This window comes from Trachurus japonicus, chromosome 21, assembly GCF_045865225.1.
Source record: "Trachurus japonicus isolate A0001 chromosome 21, Traja_1.0".
In the NCBI taxonomy this organism is placed as follows: Eukaryota; Metazoa; Chordata; class Actinopteri; order Carangiformes; family Carangidae; genus Trachurus; species Trachurus japonicus.
The window spans coordinates 34146235-34167843 of NC_140927.1; the positions used below are offsets into that span (position 1 = coordinate 34146235).

General features: G+C 43.6%; 2 protein-coding genes across 2 annotated transcripts; both read right to left on the bottom strand.

The window, feature by feature from the left end:
* Positions 1-6423: 6423 nt before the first annotated feature.
* Positions 6424-7138, bottom strand: LOC146965664 (neoverrucotoxin subunit beta-like). The gene has a single exon (XM_085765083.1). The coding sequence runs from the start codon at positions 7039-7041 to the stop codon at positions 6424-6426; it is 618 nt and encodes a 205-aa protein (XP_085621209.1). The 5' UTR covers positions 7042-7138.
* A 10510-nt stretch (positions 7139-17648) lies between these two features.
* On the bottom strand, positions 17649-21386 carry LOC146965665 (protein NLRC3-like). Its single transcript, XM_085765085.1, has 5 exons — positions 21252-21386; positions 20863-21091; positions 18900-20709; positions 18615-18788; positions 17649-17664 (listed from the first exon to the last, which is right to left on the bottom strand). The coding sequence occupies exons 1-5, from the start codon at positions 21252-21254 to the stop codon at positions 17649-17651; spliced, it is 2232 nt and encodes a 743-aa protein (XP_085621211.1). The 5' UTR covers positions 21255-21386.
* Positions 21387-21609: the final 223 nt, after the last annotated feature.

Here is a 21609-nt window from a genome sequence, read left to right on the forward strand (position 1 = left end):
GTGCTGAATTTTCATTTTATCTTTATTTTTCATAAAGCATATGTTAACTCCAAAGTAGCTTGTGACTTCATTTCCTCATTGTGTTTATCACTCACCTAACCCTCCTATTACGAGCCCAGTCTTTCCTGCTCCATATAGCTTCATATCCTGTGACACTCTGAATGAAATACTGAGGGGAACTTCATTGTGTTGAGACATTTTTGATAATAACATTTTATATATCCCATATTCCTTTAGTGTTGTTTTTGGTGTTATTAAATATTGTCCTATAGTTTTATAGTATTGGTTCACCTATTCTGATACTTACATGTATTTTCTGCCTCTTTAGTTCTTTGTTTAATAAATTCTCTGTAGAGTGTATTTGTCTTTTGACAGGTGTTTCCTAATCCCTTCATGATCCATGGTGCATCTATAGAGGCTACTTTAGTTTTCTGCTTTGTTGTTTCACTGGACACTTTTTGTTTAACAATGATGTGAATATTCTTCAAATGTTCCATATACATTGTCAATATCGTTTTCGTTATAAACTGTTTACAAGTCATTCCTAAACACATTGATGCTTTCCTCTGTCCTCACTCTGCTGTAATGTGTTTTATTTATTTATCTGGCTGCTTTGTCTTGTACTTGCTGCTGTAACAGAGTTAAGGAGTTAGTAATTCCACTAACTGTAATTCTGTTATTATGGAAGCTGCACTACACTTAGTTTATTATTATTATTTATCTGCCTGTTACAATATGAAGTCGTTCTCCTTTATTTCTTTTTTATGATCTATGAGTTAGAAGCTCTTATTTTGAAACGCCACACTAACGAGCCCCTGCAGACTTGGCGGGTTGACCCGTTTCTAGGCAACAGTCTGCTGTCGGAGCCTCGTGGTAGGTTGACTTGTACTGAGCTCCGTTAATCTAACTTTCTATTTGAGGGTTAAAGGTGACTTTATTGATCATACATGTGAAGATCTGCTGCAGACAACAACTGCTGATGTTCTGTGATGATGCTGAGTGAGATACATGACAAGTTCATTGATACGGAAAAGCTTTTCACTCACTTTGATAGCTTCATGTTAGCTTGTGGCTAATCCTAGCAGCGTGACTGTTGAACAGGCAGAGAGTGTTGTGAAGTTTATTTTGTTCCAGTGTGTGTGTGTGTGTGTGTGTGTGTGTGTTATCCTGAGCTGTGACTGTGAAGCCTGATGCAGAGATTATTTCTCCTCTTTTCATTAGCAGATGTAAATAAAGTCTGATGGGAGTCTGACAGTGACGGTCCTTGTCCTCTGTGAAACTACACGACGACGCATGAGAAAGCACTGAACCGCTACGCTGCCATCAACTGTAACAACTGGTAGGTGCTCACTGAGCTCAGAGATTCATAGTCCACTCACTGGCTTGTTTTCTGTCTCATTGGTCAATATGTGCTCCGTTAAAGGGATAGTTCACCCGGAATTCAAATTTCACTCATTATCTACTCACCCTCATGTCGGCTAAGAGCTGGGAGAAGTTTCAGAGTCCTCCGTGGCTTCTCTGAGTTACAGCGGGGCTCCGTGCAGCAGTATTTGTCCATATAATGGTTATGAATGGACACCACTTTTCTTCGTCCAAAAAGACACACCAAAAAACATCCAGATACCTCCATACTGCTCGTCTGTAATGTCCCTCTTGTATTGAAGCCCCGACATGACAAATTGTTCAGAAAAAAGTTAAATAAGTCTATGTTTTAAGCTTGTTTGTAGCGGAAGCTCCCAGCACTGCTCTTCCTGGTCCGTCCAAATCTCGCGTGATTTGCACTGACACCCAGTTCACGAGATTCCGGCATTTAATTTTTTTTGGAACCATTTCTCATGTCGGGGCTTCAATACAAGACGGACATTACAGACGAGCAGCATGGAGGTATTTGGATGTTTTTTGGTGTGTCTTTTTGTTACGAAGACAGTTGGTATCCATTTGCAACCGTTATATGGACATGCACTGCTACGCCGAGACCCCCTGTAACTCAGAGAAGCCACGGAGGACTCTGAAACTTCTCCCAGCCCTTAGTCCACATGAGGGGGAGGAGATAATAAGTTAAATTTGAATTTTGGGAGAACTATCCCATTAAGGCGGCACAATGGGCTGTGATTCTGCTGGATCTAGTGGTTTTTGGATATAGGCTCATTGTATTGATGAACTCATCAGTCATTCTGTGCTTATTGGGATTTAGCAGATCAGTGTTTAATAGATAACTGTAATAATGTGTATTCTTATTTATGTATGTAAGCACACGGAGACCCGACTTGGTTGCAATAATTTCTGTTTACTTCCTGGTTGCTCTTTATGACACGCTATCAGGTTAACCACAACTCTGATAACATACTCCACCTAGTGGTAGGAGTCATACATGCACATACATCACACACTGTACACTGCAAAAACTCAAAATATTTCCAAGAATATTTGTCTTATTTCTCATCAAAATGTCTCATTTCTAGTCAAAACTAATCTCTTTCCACTTAAAATAATAAGACTCATCACCTAAAAATGAACTTGTTTTTAGATCATTTTCACTTGTTTCAAACTAATTAGTGTGAATGCTGGAAGCATTCACACCATTGTTCTTCTGTTCGGCCATTTTCTTCCGCCTTTTTACGGTCTTCCTCTAGTCCTTCATACTTTGTGCTATTTCAACAATTCATATATCAAAACGTGCAGCTTTTTCTGGACTTTATCGGCATTACTTTTCTCTTTTTAACTATTTATACTTTTTAAAATATTTAACTTTTTCTGCAAATTAAACTCTAGACAGATTATTTTCTCCAGTTTTGTAGCCACACTTGTCTTCTGGCTAAAATTCTGGTCAAAAATGCAAAGAGACTTAGATAATAATTTAAAATATTTTTTAAATGCAGCCAGGGAGCTCTCTCCTCTCATTCAGCCCAATGCATTTTTTTCACAGCAGCAGGAGAAGGAGCTCAACTTTGTAACTTCTCCACAACTCTGTCTGTAGTCCAGTTGGTAAGGTGGCTGCTTGCCAAACCCAAGGTCACTAGTTCGAATCCAGGCTGAGCAATCTTGTTATGTGATGTTGAATTCTGCTCCCCTCCCCCACCCTCAATTGGTTACAGGTGTTCGTTAAGAGACGCATTAATTGCTTCTGCCACCGTTTGCAGCCCATCATCACATTACAATGGCAACACGCCCATGTCTGTGCTCTCTGTGGCGAAGTGGCAGAGTAAAGGTTTACTGATCATCAGGTCATGGGTTCGATTCCTGCCTCATTCATGTTGTACTTTCTGCTAGAGACTTCATTCAAATTCTGATTTGTAGACAAACTTCTAATGGCTCATTTATGATGCTTTTTTAAAGACCCACTCCCGTGAAAATCGTGTTTTTTGAGCTTTTCACATGTTCCTGTGGCATTTTTCTTGTGTTAAAGCACATATCAGCAGAAAAGGAAGTGCAAAATTGCATTTCTGAGTTTTTCTGCCTTCAAACTGCTGTGAACCAATGGCAGACGCAAACTGGCAGTTTCAGGGAGACTGGAGCTGACGTGTCACAGCTCCAGGGGAGGGCACTAGTGCTACAAGCTGCCGCCCCGTTCTTCATCTGGCTCAGAGGTGAAAGGCTTGACAGCTCGGTGTAGCTGTCAACGTATAATAGGTATAGCTCATCTGGTAGAGCAGCTTGCACTGTGAGCAAGGACTATGCTCCAGTCTGGGATCGAACCCCAGTGTGGAGTTTTACACTAAATGCGCTGAATCTGTAATTGTACAATGTCCAGCTGTCAGCAACCGGGGGGTGGGGTGCGAGGAGCTGGCTGGGCGGGTGCAAAACAGCGCAGTCTCCGCCCACCCCCCAGAGGTGAATTGCTAATGTGCATGGCTAATGAGCTGGTTTTAAAATGGCCGAAAAGGGTCGCGGGAGTGGGACTTTAAAGCAGAAGTAAGTGGTCCGGCCGTTTTCGCTAATGCTGCGTTCCAGGCAGGCTTTTGAAATCGTAAATTACAGCTTCAAGTCACAACTTACGACTTTGTAGCGTTTCAGGCAACCCACTCGTGTTTTTCCGACCTGTTTTACTGGTGAAAGTCACTATAACGGCCACTCGTAACTTCCGACCCGTGAACTCGTACCAGATCGAACTGGTACGACTTCACGGTCGGAAAAATACGAGTTTCCTTGAACGCACCATAACAGTCCTCGTCCCTACGTCACGGCGTCCCATGGCTGCACACACAGCCCTGCATGCCGTTCTCTCTCCTCATTGGATAAAAACTGTAGGATACGATAAAAGTTTTCTCCTGGGCTCAGAGCAGAGCAGAGTGACTGACAGACCCGTGTTTCGGTCCAAACACTCTATAGAAGTGATTGCTGTCGGAAGATATAGCCTAACTATTTAAGACTTATATTAACACAAATATATCACTTACTTCTGCTTTAAGCATCATTGAAAAATCTCACATTCATCAATGTCTCAACCTCTACTTCATCAGAAGTGTTGGAATGGCCTACTGGATAAGGTTCCTGCCATCCAACCACAAGGTCACAGGTTCAAATCCCACCTGAGCAATCTTCTTAGTGTGTCAGCCACTTTGAACTTTAACCAATACCACTTGGTCTGGTCACATGATCAAACTTGATAATACATATGCGCCCCCACCTATTCTCTTTACCTCTTTCAATCTTGGTTTGTGTTAACATGTTTCTTGTTTATACCACTGCACTAAGATTGATTTGCACTGGAACTACAGCTTTGGGCTCGTTAACTTCAGAGTGAGACAGAGTGCAGTTCATCAACAGACAACAGTCTCTGTAACTGTGTGTACACTGTGGCCTAGAGGCAGAGTGAAAGTCTGCTGACCATGAGGTTGTGGGTTCGATACCTACCTTGGTCAACCATTTGAATGGTGATCACTGCTTGCACTATTTGCTAATTCTGCAACAGCGTTCAGCTGCTTTCAGCAGTCACACCATTTCCATCAGGAAATGCTACTTTATCTAGTTTTCACTTGAAATAAGTAGAAAAATCTGCCAGTGAAAGCATGTGCTTGTAATTAGAAAGAAAAACTTGCTCCACTATCAGAATTTTCTACTTATTTAAAGTGGAAAATTTGCTTGAAAAAATTAAAAAGTATCTAAAAACAAGCTACATTTAAATGTGATGAGTCTTACTTTAAGTAGAATGAGATTTATTTTGACTAGAAATTACATTTTGACTAGAAATAAGACAAATATTCTTGGTAAGATTTTGAATTTTTGCAGTGCATATATAAAGATGTGCTGCTCTTTTTGCTCCATTGCTTGTTATGAGAAGCCAGTGATGCAGTCGGCTACTAGTGCTCATATCTGTAACAGACGGACACAGATGCTGAACCCTGACCTGCCTGCAGAAACAGAGAGTATCAGTGTGGACTCTCACATTCAGAGTGTTGGAGGCCTGCGTGGACTTTGCTGCACAGGGGGCTCTTCTCCTCGCTTCCAGACCATCGGAGAGGTTTTCGGGGACACGGCAGGGTGTCCTACGCTGCTCTCACTAGGAAGCTGAGCCGTGACTGTGGAGTTGGCCAGATGTCTGCCCATGTTACCGCCCTGTCGACGGTGTCCTCCCAGAGGGTCCATGCTCCTTGTTTGCCCTGTGGGACACGGCCTTGATGCAGAAGTGGTCCCGCTCCACTTAGTGAGACCTCTTCCACAGCCATGTTCTTCCTCTGTTCCCTTGTGGCTTTGGACCAGAACGCTCCAAAACTCCAGATCGGTAAATACAGAGACTGCTGCTTGATGAAAAACTGTCCCTGAAGGCAACGCCCGACATGAGAAATTGTTCCAGCGGTGACACAGGAAGAGCAGTGAACTGAGACACTGGGAGCTTCCGCTACAAACAAGCTTAATATACAGACTTGTTTAATTATTTTCACAACAATTTCTCATGTCAGGGCTTCAATACAAGAGGGACGTTACATACGAGCAGCATGGAGGTATTTGGATGTTTTTTGGTGTGTCTTTTTGGATGAAGAAAAGTAGTATCCATTGGGGTGAACTATCCCTTTAACAACTAGAGAAAAAACAACCGATAAACATTCTACAAAGTAAAAGTCACACATTGGCAGCAGTGAACAATTTCAGAATAAGACGTTGATGCCGATATAATTCATTTATTTACTGGTTCTTCATTACATCACGTTGTTGTTTATTTCACATCAGATTATTTACATTCATGGATTACTGTAAATCAGTTGGTTTTTTAAACTCTTCTCAGTGATTCTCATAAACTTCTTCTTGTTTTTCAGGTCCCAGTGATTTTTCTGTTGCCATGACGCTGATGAGTTCATTATTAAACTGTGTTCATCTCTGTCCTGTGAAGACGACGTGAGTGAGAGACAGAGACAGACGTGTAGAGACTGAACTGTCTGTTCAACAGAGAGAAGGTTTCTGTGACAGGAGGAGACTCTGCTTCACTCAACACAGACTCACTGACGAATCAGGACTGGACCTGTAGAGTCTAAACCCAGGATAGAGAGGTTGAGTGAAGGTGGTGTTGAAGGTGTAGAGGTGGATCAGTGAGTCAGAGGAGACTCTGTAGAAGGACAGAGAGCCAGCAGGACAGTCCACATACACTGCTACTCTGTTAGAGACAGAGGAGGAGGAGGAGGAGGAGGAAGAGGAGGAGGAGGAGGAGGAGGAGGAGGAGGAGGTGATACGTGTTGATCTGTTATTGTGCCAGACTCTGTAACCACCATCATAGCAGTACAGACTCCAGGACTGATCGTTCCTTCCAAACCTACAGTCTTCACTGTCTCCTTTCCTGCTGATTCCTCTGTAACTCACTGATATATAAACCTCTCCTCTCCTCTCGACCTCCCAGTAGCAGCGACCAGTCAGACCAGTTGAACACAGCAGCTGAGGCCAGTAGTCAAATCTGTCTGGATGATCAGGATATGACTGATGCTCCTTCACACGTGTTGCCTTCCTGTTGTTGTCAGACAGTTTGATCTTTGTGTGCACTGTGTTTGTGTCGATTGTGAGTGGACAGGAATCTGATGGAGAGAACAAGACACAGCTGCAGTTATTGATCATTGATCAGTTATTGACAGTTTGATGAAGACTCATGAGGTCAGTGATGTGACAGTGTGAAGATGGTTGAATGTGCTGCTTTGTTTCCAGTAGGGATGCACATTTTGAATTTTTTTTCTGACCGATAACCGACGCCCGTTAACCGATTATTAACCGTTAACTGATAAGATTACGACGCTCCATTTTTTTTTTTAGCCATTAAAGGGACAGTTCAACATTTTGGCAAATTTGGCCCATTGCCATAATCCCTATAGTCATAGCAGTAGGTTCGTTACCTTTAATTGTCGGTGCAAGCTATTTTTAGAACGGCGGAGCAGAGCCGTGAGCTGCTCAGAGCTACGCTACGGAGGCTCATTATGGGATTTCTTGGTTTCCCTCATCAAACTCATCAAATACACAATTCAACAACTCCACAACGCTCTGGTGGACAAGTTGTGAGCTGCACATTCACCACGCTATGAGATAATAACACAACGTTACCACACAGAGTTGTTTTAGAGGGAAATTCATGCAAAACCGCTGATGCACGTTGCCTTCAGGGACAGTTTTTCATCAAGCAGTCTCTGTATTTCCCTCTAAAACAACTCTCACGGCTCTGCTCCGCCGTTCTAAAAACAGCTCGCACCGACAATTAAAGGTAACGAACCTACTGCTATGACTCTAGGGCTGTGACAGCTGATCAGTGCCACATCCACTCTGCTCTGTCTCAGCTGATCTCTCATATGGAGGTTAGATCGTCCAATGTTGAACTGTTTTAGTTACAAAGTAACACAGTACATCTAACTAGATCTGTTACGAGGGGTGAGTGTAGTATTCCTCAACGTAGAACTCAGTTTGGCAGCTCTTCTTTTTCCTGTGTGGCCATGAGTCAGTGGAATGTCCTTCCCACACAACTTATTCTATGTACAAATCCTCACACATTCTCATGCTTGTCAAAGCGCTGGTTACTAAGTAAGCAAGTTTGCACACATTGTTGAGTATTATGTGAGTGTGTGTATGTGTCTGGCTATGAGTTTGTGTGGTTATTAGAGGAGGATGATTGTTATCTGTGTATTGTATGTGTATGTGTTTGAATGTGTGATGAGAGTGAGAGAGAGTGTATGTGCTGTTAGTCCCTATTGTGCACTTTATGATTTGGCGCTCTTGTTTCCCTGCTTTTATTAGTGCATTCTGTCAATTTTTTAAATATTATGGTTATTATGTCTTATTTCAATTAATCTTAATATTGTATCTGTTTAGCACTTTACCTGCCCAGGGACTACAGGCGGAAATTAGCAATTGTTGCTATAACCTGGCTCAAAGCAGCTCTTCTTGTTTTACAAGATGAATGTTTTTTTGTGCATTGTCCCTGTTTTAAATAAATGAATTCATTCAAGTGCAGCCAAACACCAGACTGAAGGAGCAGCAGAGCTCCTCTGTGGAGCTGCAGGAGAGCTGCATCAGCCTCCTCTTTTATTTACTTTTTTCATTGTTTTTCAGCGCCGTTGTTACGGTGATTCACATCTATGTCTGTGTAGCTACATTTATGGTCTGATCTTCCTTCATGGGGGCTGCTGCACATACTGTCAGTCCTCCTGTGGAACTTTTTACTGCAAAATATGACTGAAGGCACGTGGAAATCTGCACGTGTCGACACGCCCCCATGAGTTGATGACAAGGAGCTAATAAATAAATAACTGATAGTATTAATCGGTCAAAGTTCTTGTTATCGGTTATCGGTTAAACGGTTCAACATGTGCATCCCTCGTTTCCATGAATCAAAGTAAAAACAGACTTACACTTCCTCAGACCTGGTGTCAACCATGGGACTCCAGCAGGCTCCACCCTGAAAGGAGGAGGGGGGTCAGAGCAGCACCTTCTCTGTCAGCATGCACACATGGACATTACATGGCTCTCACACACACACTGTTTTATCACTGTGTTCACATGGAGGCTGGTATGTCTGGATGAACACTGAGCACAGAGAAGAAGGAGCTGGAGTCTTTATCTAGTGATGATACAGAGCAGGAGGAGACCAGGAGGAAACACTTCATCATGTCTTTTCTCCATCTGATGTCACTGCAGTGTGAGACACACACTTTCACTCTCTGACTCTCAAGCTGCACAAACACACATCACAGCAAAGAAGATGAAGACACAACAGGTGGAGCTGACCAGCCCAGATATCCCACAATGCACCAGGAAAGAAGAAGAGTGCAGCTGTGAGCAGTGGATGCACTGCAAAAACTCAAAATCAGAAAATAAGTAGAAAAATCTGCCAGTGAAAGCAAGTTTTTTGTGCTTGTAATAAGAAAGAAAAACTTGCTCCACTATCAGATTTTTCTACATATTTAAAGTGGAAAATTTGCTTGAAAAAATTAAAAAGTGTCTAAAAACAAACTACTTTTTAAATGTGATGAGTCTTATTTTAAGTATAATTAGATTTATTTTGACTAGAAATAAGACAAATATTCTTGGTAAGATTTTGAATTTTTGCAGTGTGGTTTCAGTGTTTGATGAGGAAGGAAACACACTCAACACGTTTGTTAGAGCTCAGTGAAACACACAGTGGGTCTCATTCATGAAACGTGAGCAGCATGGATTTGTGTGTAAACCCTGAGCAGCGCAAATTTACGTGGATTTCCGCATTCATCAATCTTTTAGTAGCGCTGATTTTTTCGTAGCTACTCACAAAATCTACACCTGCTCCGGACTGTGTGTAGCGCTTGTGTAAATGTAGGAATGCAAATAAATACTGCTTGTCACTGTTGAAAATTACAATTTTAATCTGTATTACTCTCTCTCATGTTCAAAATACGCCGACGCCTTTGAAACACGTAATTTAAACATGACAAACAATTAGAAATATTTGGAGAGAGAGACGTTTTAGGGATCGGACACGCACAAACACGTCAAGGCTCCATTTTATGATGAAAATAATCTGATATAAAACCGGAAAAACTTTTTTGTGTTGCTAGCCTACACGCTTGGTGGATGCACACTTCACCCTGCACAGCAGCGCAGTCGGCACCGGTTTGGATGGAGCTGTGACAGACGGCTGGTGCTTCTGTAACAATATAACCTGCCTATATAACTTCATGTGTTGATACAACCATGCTCCTCTACAGCTGAGGCTGTGAAGAGCCTCCTCCTCCCGTCGCTGCTGTAGCTCTGTAGTTGTGTGTTTTTTTTTTTTTATGTTTCATATCGAACTATTCTGGTTTTACGTCTTAAACGGTTCTTTAAAAAACCAAGGATACTTAAAGCAGAAGTAAGTGATATATTTGTGTTAACATAAGTCTTAAATAGTTATATCTTCCGGCAGCAATCACTTCTATAGAGTGTTTGGTCTGAAACACGGGTCTGTCAGTCACTCTGCTCTGTTCTGAGCCCAGGAGAAAACATTTATCGTATCCTACAGTTTTTATCCAATGAGGAGAGAGAACGGCATGCAGGGCTGTGTGTGCAGCCAAGGAACGCCGTGAATGTGGCGACGTAGGGACGAGGACTGTTATGGTGCGTTCAAGGAAACTCGTATTTTTCCGACCGTGAAGTGGTACCAGTTCGATCTGGTACGAGTTCACGGGTCAGAAGTTACGAGTGGCCGTTATAGTGACTTTCACCGGTAAAACAGGTCGGAGAAACACGAGTGGGTTTCCTGAAACGCTACAAAGTCATAAGTTGTGACTTGAAGCTGTAATTTACGATTTCAAAAGCCTACCTGGAACGCAGCATTAGCGAAAACGACCGGATCGCTTACTTCTGCTTTAATTCATTAAATCTGTTACTTCCCTCCAGCCTTTGATTACCTGTCCCAGTCACACCACTACTAATTAAATATTTTTTCTGGACTCCACTTCACCCAAAATGACTTCGATCCGTGATCTCTCTCTTTTTTTCTCTCTCTCCCTCTTTCCTCGTTTGCGTCATGGCCGCAGGTGAACAGGATGCACCTACCTCCTAATATGGTGGTCAGGATCTCCTTATATGGCTGTTCATGTATGGAGATCTATGCTAATTGCTGATCACCGGGGGCGTGTTGTTAGTTTACGATGGGTTGGCATTCATGAAGTTACACACGTGTTTACGATCAAATCTGAGTTTCCCGCACCGTTCATGAATCCGGAGTAGAGTTTCAGTAACGTGAGCTTTTATGTGCAAATCTACACACAGATTTACTCACGTTTCATGAATGAGACCCAGTGAGTGTAGTGAGAAACACTGAGTGTGAACACAACTTGTGTTTGTCTGAAGAAAACTCCACAGGAAGCTGAAGAATGAGGCTGTGAGCAGGTTTCCACAGGAGCCACAGCAGCAGTGAGTGGATGAAGGAGCTCTAATAGAAACCATCTGATCACAGTGACAGAGCAGACTTTATTTTCTTAGGAGGCTCAGGTCATTTAACGTCTGCAGCACTATGCTGCAGATGTTCTACAACTCAGTGGTTGCAAGTGTCTTTTTTTATGCTGTGGTTTGCTGGGGAAGCAGGTTGAAGGCAGCCGACGTCAACAGGCTCAACAAGGTCATCAGGAAAGCTGGTTCTGTCCTGGGAGTAGAGCTGGAGTCTGTGGTGGAGGTGGCTGAGCGGAGGATGCTGACGAAGCTGCTAAACATGGACAACACCTCTCACCCTCTGCATGCCACACTGGCATCCTGCCAGAGCTCCTTCAGCCAGAGACTGCGACCACCTAAGTGCACTACAGAACGCCACAGGAGGTCTTTCCTCCCTGTGGCAATCAGATTGTACAATTCCTCACCCTTTGCTGGGAGGGGAACATAAAACATACACAATAACATATCTAATTCTTAGATTGTGTTTTTCGGACTTTGTATTATAGCACTTTTTTAAATTAATGTTGCACTGTATTTTAACTTTTAACTTATATCTAGGTTGCTCCTTTGTTGTGTATATTGTCTAGACATTGCAGGATATATTTTGTCATATATTTTCCTCCTTGTATCCTATTTATTTTCTTTAAGTGTTTTTCTCTGGAGCGGCCTGGCCCAATAATTTCCTTCGGGATGAATAAAGTTCTATCTATCTATCTATCTATCTATCTATCTATCTATCTATCTATCTATCTATCTATCTATCTATCTATCTATCTATCTATCTATTGTTGTCGGCACCATAGACTTTATACAGTAAATAATGATGCAAATTAAACATATTTCCCCAACTAGGATTTCTTAGGACTTTTAGTGTGTTGTTCTAGACACCTCATAGAAATGATGTATGGTGAAAAACCTTCTGTGACAATTATTTCTATTTTTGGGTCCAAAATGAGCTAAATTGCCTGGACTATACACTCACTTTCTTCTAATTGCCAGCTCCAGGCCTCTGGACAGTGAGGACATCTGGATGTCAGACTGTGATTGACTGTCTCCTCAACACAACAACACATCTCATCAGGACAAGACCAGGATCTCAGAGAGACTGAGCTGATTATTGATCATCAATATCTGACCAGACAGAGACCTGATGGTGCCGCCTGGTTTCTGTCTCTTATTTCCTCCTTGGTTGGAGACGCTGGGAGACGAATGTCTCTGAGCAGTGGACATGCTTTGATTCTTGTTGCTGTGCTGTTGTTAGTGTGTCCACACTCAACAGGTGTCTACAGTCTCTGGGACTGTTCAGGTCAAACACTCTGTTGGTTCAGGAGCAGTTCAACCAGCTGCAGCTGAAATGTTTCCTGATACACTCTGAAATAAAGTCTGATCCAAACATCTGGAGAGACTCAGAGCACAGCTGCCAACAGCTGCTTTCATCACTGACATCTCTTCTCCTGAATATGACACAGTGAGTCATGATGAGACACTGAAGTCATCAGGAGGAGTGTAAATGACCTTTAATATGAGCATAGTATTTTTATAAATGTGTTTTTATGTTTACTTAGTAACATTCTTTAAAGCCAGGCTTTTATTTTTTATATATCAAGCAGACGGATATTCAGTGCTTTTATTTTGAAAGCGTCTCGCCGAGACCTCGTACACATCCGGTGCTTCGGACTTTACCGGTGTTACAAATCAACTGGTTTCCACGTTAACTGGTGACTTTTGTTTACAAATGTTGGGCCGTTGCCAGATGCTCCGATCACGGAGAGAAGATGTAGGTGACCTCGCGAATGCCTGAATGAATGAATCTGTTGATCTCTCGCTCCACCTCATTAATCCAAGCATGATGCTTCATGTTGTGCATTACAAGTGTGGGACCCGAAATGCTGGACACAATATTGTGTATAGGATTCTCAAATAAAATTTGAAAAAAAAAAAAAATCTTGTAATGGGATTCGAACCGAGTCTATCACCAGCTGGAAAATGTATGAACCCGTGCTTACCCATTACACTACGTCCTTACAGGTGACATGGTTGCCACAAGACCATGTGATGACTGTTGAGACGTGTATAGTCATGGCTGTCAAAACAGTCACCACGGGCCAAATTAACTTGTGACCACTGTTATTGCAACGAGTTGGTGATGCTCGAGGAAAATCAAGCATTTGATGTTTTGGACACGTTTAACAATGTTTGTTGTAAATCATGTTGAAGCAAGTATGTAAATAAAACAATTTGAAATCGAGCAGAGTAGTAGGGTCTGTCATTATTTAGATAATATAAGATTTTTGATATTTAAGTCATTATGTGGAAAGATCGTTTTCATCACACCACGAAAAAGTTTTTCCAAACAAAATTATGAAAATTACCAATTTTTCAGAGCTTTTATAGAAATGTCAGCTGCATAATTTCCAGAACTGCAAATTGATGTATTTTTTTAAAATTAATTTTATGTGAAAATGTGTGTTGTGATGGAAATGGCAATGTGTGGTGGAAATGACTGCACATGTTGGAAATGACATTTGACATACAAATAGCTGAGTCACCTCCAAAAACGTGATGTAGTGAAATGACTGTTGTGAAAATAACAATCTGTCATATTTTTTTTTAATCTTATGATATAATGGCATGATGGTCTCATCTTTAAAGATAGTAATAAATGTACACAAAATGCACAATATCATTTTTATTTTATTTCATTTTATTTTAATTTATTTTTTACATTATTTGTAGTAGCCTACATTCAAAGGAAATATGAGCTGTTTGGAAATGACGACCAATAAACATACTCTTTGTTTGTCTGAAACATCAAATGCGTGATATTCCTCGACCATCTTCACCAGACTTGATCTTGATCATCGTGAAATGTTTTTCAGAGGTGCAACAAGCTGGAGTTGCAAAGCGGTATCATTGCAATAACAGTGGTCACAAGTTAATTTGGCCGTGGTGTTGTTCTGACAGCCACGACTACTCACGTCATTTTATTCTCTACAGCAGCACGACCTTGTAACTCGCTAAGACACTGGAAAGAGGTAGTGTAGTGGATAACGTATAGCGTTACGGTTTTGCAGTCGGTGGCAGACTCGGTTCGAACCCCGTGTTGGCTGACTTTTTTTTTTTTTTTGTAATTGATTTTATTTGAAAATGAATACATGTTATTGTGTCCACTATTTCGGATCCCACAATTGTAATGCACAACATGAAGCACCATACTTGGATTAATGAGGTGGAGCGAGAGATCAACAGATTCATTCATTCAGGCATTCGCGAGGTCACCTACATCTTCTCTCCGTGATCGGAGCATCTGGCAACGGCCCAACATTTGTAAACAAAAGTCACCAGTTAACGTGGAAACCAGTTGATTTGTAACACCGGCAGTAAGAAAAGTGTGTCTGCAAGGCTAAGAGTGTGTCTTCAATGCTAAAAGCAAGCAAAGTGTGCCTAACTCACATGAAACGCCCTAGCACCTGGCTGATAAGGGGCACAAGCAGCCCCGGCTGCAGAACCAAATCAAAGGGGGGGCATTACATCTTTTCAGGGGGGCGCACTTTTTAAAAATATTTATTTACTATCTAATAGAGTGTCGCCCCCCCCCTTCACAAGCACACACACACACACACCACTTGCAATAGGGGGGTCTGGGGGCAGTCCCCCAGAAAAACATTTTTTTAACACATAGGCTAAATGAGGCATTCTGGTGCACTCTGAGGAGAAACAGGGGGAAAAGACAACATTGCTTCAGATTAAAAAAAAAAAAAAAAAAACTGATTCAGTAGCCTACTGACTGGGGTTCCTATCATTGTAATGGCAAAAATGGCTAGAGTGTATTAAACTGGTCTGGGGAGCTGTGGCTGGAGAGCCCTGGACCAGCCTTCTAGGGCCTGATTCCTCTGCTTCACCATGGAGCTCACTGTCTCCTTCCAAACTTCTGCCCTATTTTCATCTTTATGTTGATAGCTGTGGCTACTGTCAGATATTAATATAAGACCCACACATGCTTTAGCTTTATACTGCTGAATAATTGTGTCCTGAGATTTTCAGCCTTCTATGATTATAGAATAAAGCCTTTTACAGCATGTACACACGCAGCGCGAGCACACACACGCGCGAGCACACACACACACACACACACACACCTGTTATGGTTCTCCTGCTCAGCTGTCGCTCGTGCCTCAGGTTGCTGCTCTGTCCTACCAGAGGCAGTTTTAGTTGGTGGCGGTGGTCGGAAAAGAATTTCCTAATATCCATTGATATCAGTCTTTAATTAGCCTACACATTTCCCCCTGCTCCGAGACGGCAGTGTGAATGTAAACAAACTTCCGAGCGTCACTTGCAGCAGCACGTACGCGTCACGTGACACAAGCCGAGACGTATCTGCCATAATGAATTAAATCATTAGGATTTTTTTTTTTGTATTTTAGATTTTACTGATTTCAGTTAACTGAATATGAATTAATACAATGTGACACACAAAACAAATTATGACTTCTCCCCCAAAAAAATTCAGCAGGAAAAAAAGACTCATTGCTCCTCTGACAGCCAATGGGGGGGCAAGGAGGCACGTAGTGCCCCCCCGCCCTTGACCCCCTGACGCCGGGGTTGGGCACAAGGTTTGTTTTGTTACCATTTCATGCTATATTTATGTCCGGCTCGAGTTTGGTCGCCGTTGATATTTTCATGTATGGAACGTATTGTGGTTAGCGGTAGCTACTATTAGCATCGGTCAAGTTGCCGTGTCGGTCTGTATTGAAGTGAGATTAAGATAACTCGTAGGTTGTTTTAATAATGCAACAGGATGTATTTTGTCTGTTTTATATAAGGTCTGCTAAAGTTAAAAACTGTTTATTGAGTTAAAAACGAACGGTTAAAAATGCTAATTTCATGTTAAATATTGTTTTATATTGCACTTTATGGGAGGTTGTCTTTCAGTTAAAATGTGAATTTTCCTTCATGATTGTAACATCAATCGTAGCAGTTAAAATATACATGTATTTAAATTCATGGAGTAAAACCTGTGAGTCTACAATAAGTTTATTAGATAAAAAGTCAACTTACATGATTGTGATAAAGGCAGTTAAAGGTAATTTCAAGTAAGAGTAAAGGTAACTGTATTTGTCGCCGGTAGACTGAGGTTTTGTATTAAAATGAAAAGGTGGCTGTTTTGTGGGCTGATGTGTTGTGGACTGATCGTTAAAATAACTTGGTACATGGACAGATGCTGATTGGGACTTGAATTCATGGAGGAAGTAATGGGACTGTTGAGACTGTGGGGGGGGGGTGGTGTGTACTCTTTTTTTTGTTCACAGCTGATCTGGATGAGCCTAAAGATTAGGACTGGTTGCTGATTGGTCGGCCGCAGGACCAGCCTTCCAGGGGGCCGTGGTGATTGGCGGAGCGGGGGGTGTGCCGGGGGGCTCACCTGAGGAGAAAAGGCAACAGCGTGAGACACGGGGAGATTCAGTTTTTGGTGCAGGCCAGCAGAGACGACGGGGACGAGTCGGGAGCCCGAAGGAAGCCCTGGACGGATCGGTGCAGCGGGTGAGGGACCGCTGTTTGCCTGTTTGGAGGAGAATAGGACCGAGGGCGGACTGCAACCAGCCGGAAGCGTTCGCGGCGAGGCCCGAAAGACCCCTTTACAACGCTCGCTATTGCATGGTGAAGGGAAGTCGAAACGTCAACCCCCGTGGCGTGTGTGTGAGTGAAGCCCTGTAGAAAAGGGATCATTGCTGATTCTCCGTTTTGTTTGTCCCCGGCAGCCGTCGGCCTCGGGACGCCCTGGAAGAGCATCGCTGGACCGCCTGCTTGGGGAGCGTGGAGACGCTGCGCCATCACGGACAACCGTGCTGTCGCCCTGCTGTTCGGGACCTCGCCGGTGGTGCCCCGGGGCGAAGTGAGAGACAGTAGGCTATTGTTTAGATTCTCTCGGTCGTGGCTCCCGACCGAGAGCGGACATTTATTTTTCTTATCCCGCTGTGCAGCCAGCGGCCGCTATCCTGGCACCTCGTCATGACAATGTTTATATGATAGGTAATTAGTGCCACCGCTTGCTAAATTCCACCCTCGTTTTTGACTGTCTATACTCCCCTCTAGTGGCCAGGGGGTGCCATAAGGGTGTTTCACTGGGTATAGTGTGCTGTGAAAAAGGGGGTGTCCCACCCCTTGTGTGGGTTTATAAAATTGACGATCGGGTGCAGTGATTTATTCCAACGAAGTGTTTGCTGTGAAATGTCCTCTCTTCAATGAGTGTGTGTAGTGGAAAAGTGTGGGTTCATTTCTTGTAGTGTCAGTTTCCGGTGCTACTCCTCCAGCATCCTTAGCCAGGAAGGAAGGGGAGAGTGGGGATACAATGTTAGAGTGGTTTTAGTAACTTACCTGTCGTGTTATTGGTCGAGAGCCGGGGGAGGGGGGGGGGGCTGGGCAGGTGGGATTGTGTAACTATATTTTAATGCATTGAAATACTAATAAAGTTGTTATATTTTTTGTACCTGACCTCGCCTACTGTCTGTGTGATTTGGGGGATCTAGATCCTGAGTGTTTCGCGACATATTTTGTTTTCTTCTTTTCATAGCTCTTACGGTGTGAGATTGAATACGGTCCAAGGAATAAAACATTGTGAACCATCAGTTTGAGAGTTCGACCATCATTTAGCCGGGAATGCTACAAGGAGAAACTCCTGATCCCAGTAGTTCATCCCTGTGACTGATGAAAGCTGCACAGCTCATGTTTGAAACACTCTGAGATTTTGGCTTCAGTATAAACTGTGTTGGGACGAGTCAGACTGTGACAGAGGACGTCAGTGGAGTGGGCGGAGCTTCACTGTGGCCTACACCACCTCTGGATATGGTCTGAGTGATAGGATCTGATGTCATCAATGCATGGATCACCTGAGACAGATGTTAATACCAGGTGTGACCAGGTGTGAACGGGGCCATAGAAAATGTTCCAGCTCCTCCTCCTCTATCAGACAGTGTGTGTGGCTGCAGCAGCCTCTCCATACCTGAGAGAGTCCAGTCTCCAGTCTGGATCCTCCAGTCCAGCAGACAGCAGCTTCACTCCTGAGGCTCCTGGATGGTTGTAGCTCAGGTCCAGCTCTCTCAGATGGGAGGGGTTGGAGCTCAGAGCTGAGGCCAGAGAAGCACAGCCTTCCTCTGTGACCAGACATCCTGACAGACTGAACACACACAACAACACACAGGAACCCTCTGTCAACACCTGCTGCTGTGTTCAAGTGGCATCAGATAAACAGCTGGATGGATCCTCACCTGAGAGTCTCCAGTCTACAGTGTGGACTCTCCAGTCCACCAGACAGCAGCTTCACTCCTGAGTCCTGCAGGTTGTTGTTTCTCAGGTCCAGGTGTCTCAGACTAGAGGACTGGGAGCTGAGGACTGAGGACAGAGCTTCACAGCTTCTCTCTGAGAGGTTACAGCCGCTCAGTCTGTAGAGATGATCATGAGGAATTAAAGAAGAAAGGAGTTTATTATCTGTTCTGTTGAAAGACAGAAGGGTTTTTATCTAATGATGAATAAATCCAACTATCTCTACTTACAGAGCTTTGTTGGAGGCTTTGACCACTGGCAGCAGCCTCAGAAGAGCCTCCTCTGAAGCAGAGTATTTCCTCAGGTCAAACTCGTCCAGATCTTCTTCTGATGACAGTAAGATGAAGACCAGAGCCGACCACTGACCAGGAGACAGTTTATCTGTGGAGAGACGTCCTGATCTTAGGTACAGTTGGATCCCCTCCACTAGAGAACGATCATTCTGTTCATTCAGACAGTGGAACAGGTTGATGCTTTTCTCTGCAGAGGGAATCTCTTCAATCTTCTTCTTGATGTACTGGACTGTTTCCTGATTGGACTGTGAGTCACTTCCTGTCTGAGTCATCAGACCTCGTAGGAGATTCTGATTGGTCTTTAGTGAAAGACCCAGGAGGAAGCGGAGGAACAAGTCCAGGTGTCCATTTGGACTCTGTAAGGCCTCGTCCACAGCACTCTGGTAGAAGTTTGTCTCTGCAGATTTGACTGTTGTTTCAGTCTTCTTCTTCTTCATGGAGGTTGTTTGTTGTTGTGACATCAGGTTGAGTCCAGAGTTGATGAAGGTCAGATGGACATGAAGAGCAGCCAGAAACTCCTGAACACTCAGATGGACGAAGCAGAACACCTTGTCCTGGTACAGGCCTCTCTCCTCTTTAAAGATCTGTGTGAACACTCCTGAGTACACTGAGGCTGCTCTGATATCGATGCCACACTCTTTCAGGTCTGATTCATAGAAGATCAGGTTTCCTTTCTGCAGCTGCTCAAAAGCCAGTTTTCCCAGAGACTCAATCATCTTCCTGCTCTCTGGACTCCAGTGTGGATCTGTCTCAGCTCCTCCATCATACTTGACCTTCTTCAGTTTCAGATGAACCACCAGGAAGTGGATGTACATCTCAGTCAGGGTCTTGGGCAGCTCTCCTCCCTCTCTGGTCTTCAACAGCTCCTCCAGAACTGTAGCAGTGATCCAGCAGAAGACTGGGATGTGGCACATGATGTGGAGGCTTCGTGAGGTCTTGATGTGGGAGATGATCTTTCTGGCCTGCTGCTCATCTCTGAACCTCTTCCTGAAGTACTCCTCCTTCATTGGGTCAGTGAACCCTCTGACCTCTGTCACCATGTCAACACACTGAGTAGGGATCTGATTGGCTGCTGCAGGCCGTGTGGTTATCCAGAGGCGAGCAGAGGGAAGCAGGTTCCCCCTGATGAGGTTGGTCAGCAGCACGTTGACTGAGGTGGACTCTGTCACATCAGTCAGGATCTCAGTGTTGTGGAAGTCCAGAGGAAGTCGACACTCGTCCAGACCGTCAAAGATGAAGACGACCTGGAACTGATCAAACCTGCAGATTCCTGCTTCTTTGGTTTCAGAGAAGAAGTGATGAACAAGTTCCACCAAGCTCAACTTTTCCTCTTTCAGCACATTCAGCTCTCTGAAGGTGAAGGGAAATGTGAAGTGTATGTCCTGGTTGTCTTTGTCTTCAGCCCAGTCCAGAGTGAACTTCTGTGTTAAGACTGTTTTCCCAATGCCAGCCACTCCCTTTGTCATCACTCTTCTGATTGGTCGCTCTCTTCCAGGTGGGGCTTTAAAGATGTCTTCTTGTCTGATGGTTGTTTCTGGTCTGTCTGGTTTCCTGGACGCTGTTTCAATCTGTCTGACCTCATGTTCATCATTGACCCCTCCAGTCCCTCCCTCTGTGATGTACAGCTCTGTGTAGATCTGGTTCAGAAGGGTTGGGTTTCCTGCCTTAGCGATCCCTTCAAACACACACTGGAACTTCTTCCTCAGGACAGATTTGTGTTTACGTCGACAAACTGGAGCAAAATGTTCTGAATGAAAACACAAGAAATTAGATCAATAAGAAAATATAACATTTAAATTCCTGTAAACAACGACTATGTGAACATGTTCCTCTCCATGTGTTCATGTCAGTGAACGTCTCATTTGTCCATCATGTTGAATCTTTAGAGAAATCCTCTTACTGCTCTGCAGACGCTCAGCCAGCTCCTCCTGCTTCATCCTCCTCAGGAAGTTCACTGTGATCTTCACTAATGCCTCTCTGCTGCTCCTCCTCTGCTCTTCATCCTCACCGTCCAACACCTCCTCATCCTCCCTCTGACTCCCTGAGCATTCTGGGTAATCTGGACTCAGAGCCTTGTGGATCTTCTTCAGCTCGTTCTTGACAAAAGTGACCATGTTCTCCTCCAGCAGCTGGAACAGAAACTCTATGAGTGACAGCATCAAACTAAAACCATGGAGCCAAACATCAGATCCATGTTGGACAGACTGACAATCCACTGGTGTCAAAGTGCAGCATGGAGATGATGGTGAACACAACAGATGTAACAGCAGCTGTTGGACATGTCCTCACCATAAATATGGAGTCCAGGTGTGTTTGATGCTGCTGGGCAGACTGACCACTGGGAACCTCTGAGCTCTCCTGGTCCACTCTGTGGAGGAATCAGTGTCAAGTCAACATCAGGACAGAGAGATAATACAAGATGGACTTTATATGTCCCCTGAGGACGTTCACAACAGACAGAGACACTTTGGTTGCAGACCTGGTCCAACAACACGTCGTACAAACTGGTTCTTTTGTACAATAACCTGAGTCTGACTGTCAGTTACAGCTTACATCTGATCAGCTGATCCACGTCCTCCTTTAAACTCAATGCCTAAGTCCTTTGAGTCGTTGCTCTTTAAAGACAGACAGCTGGGTTCAGGAGAGT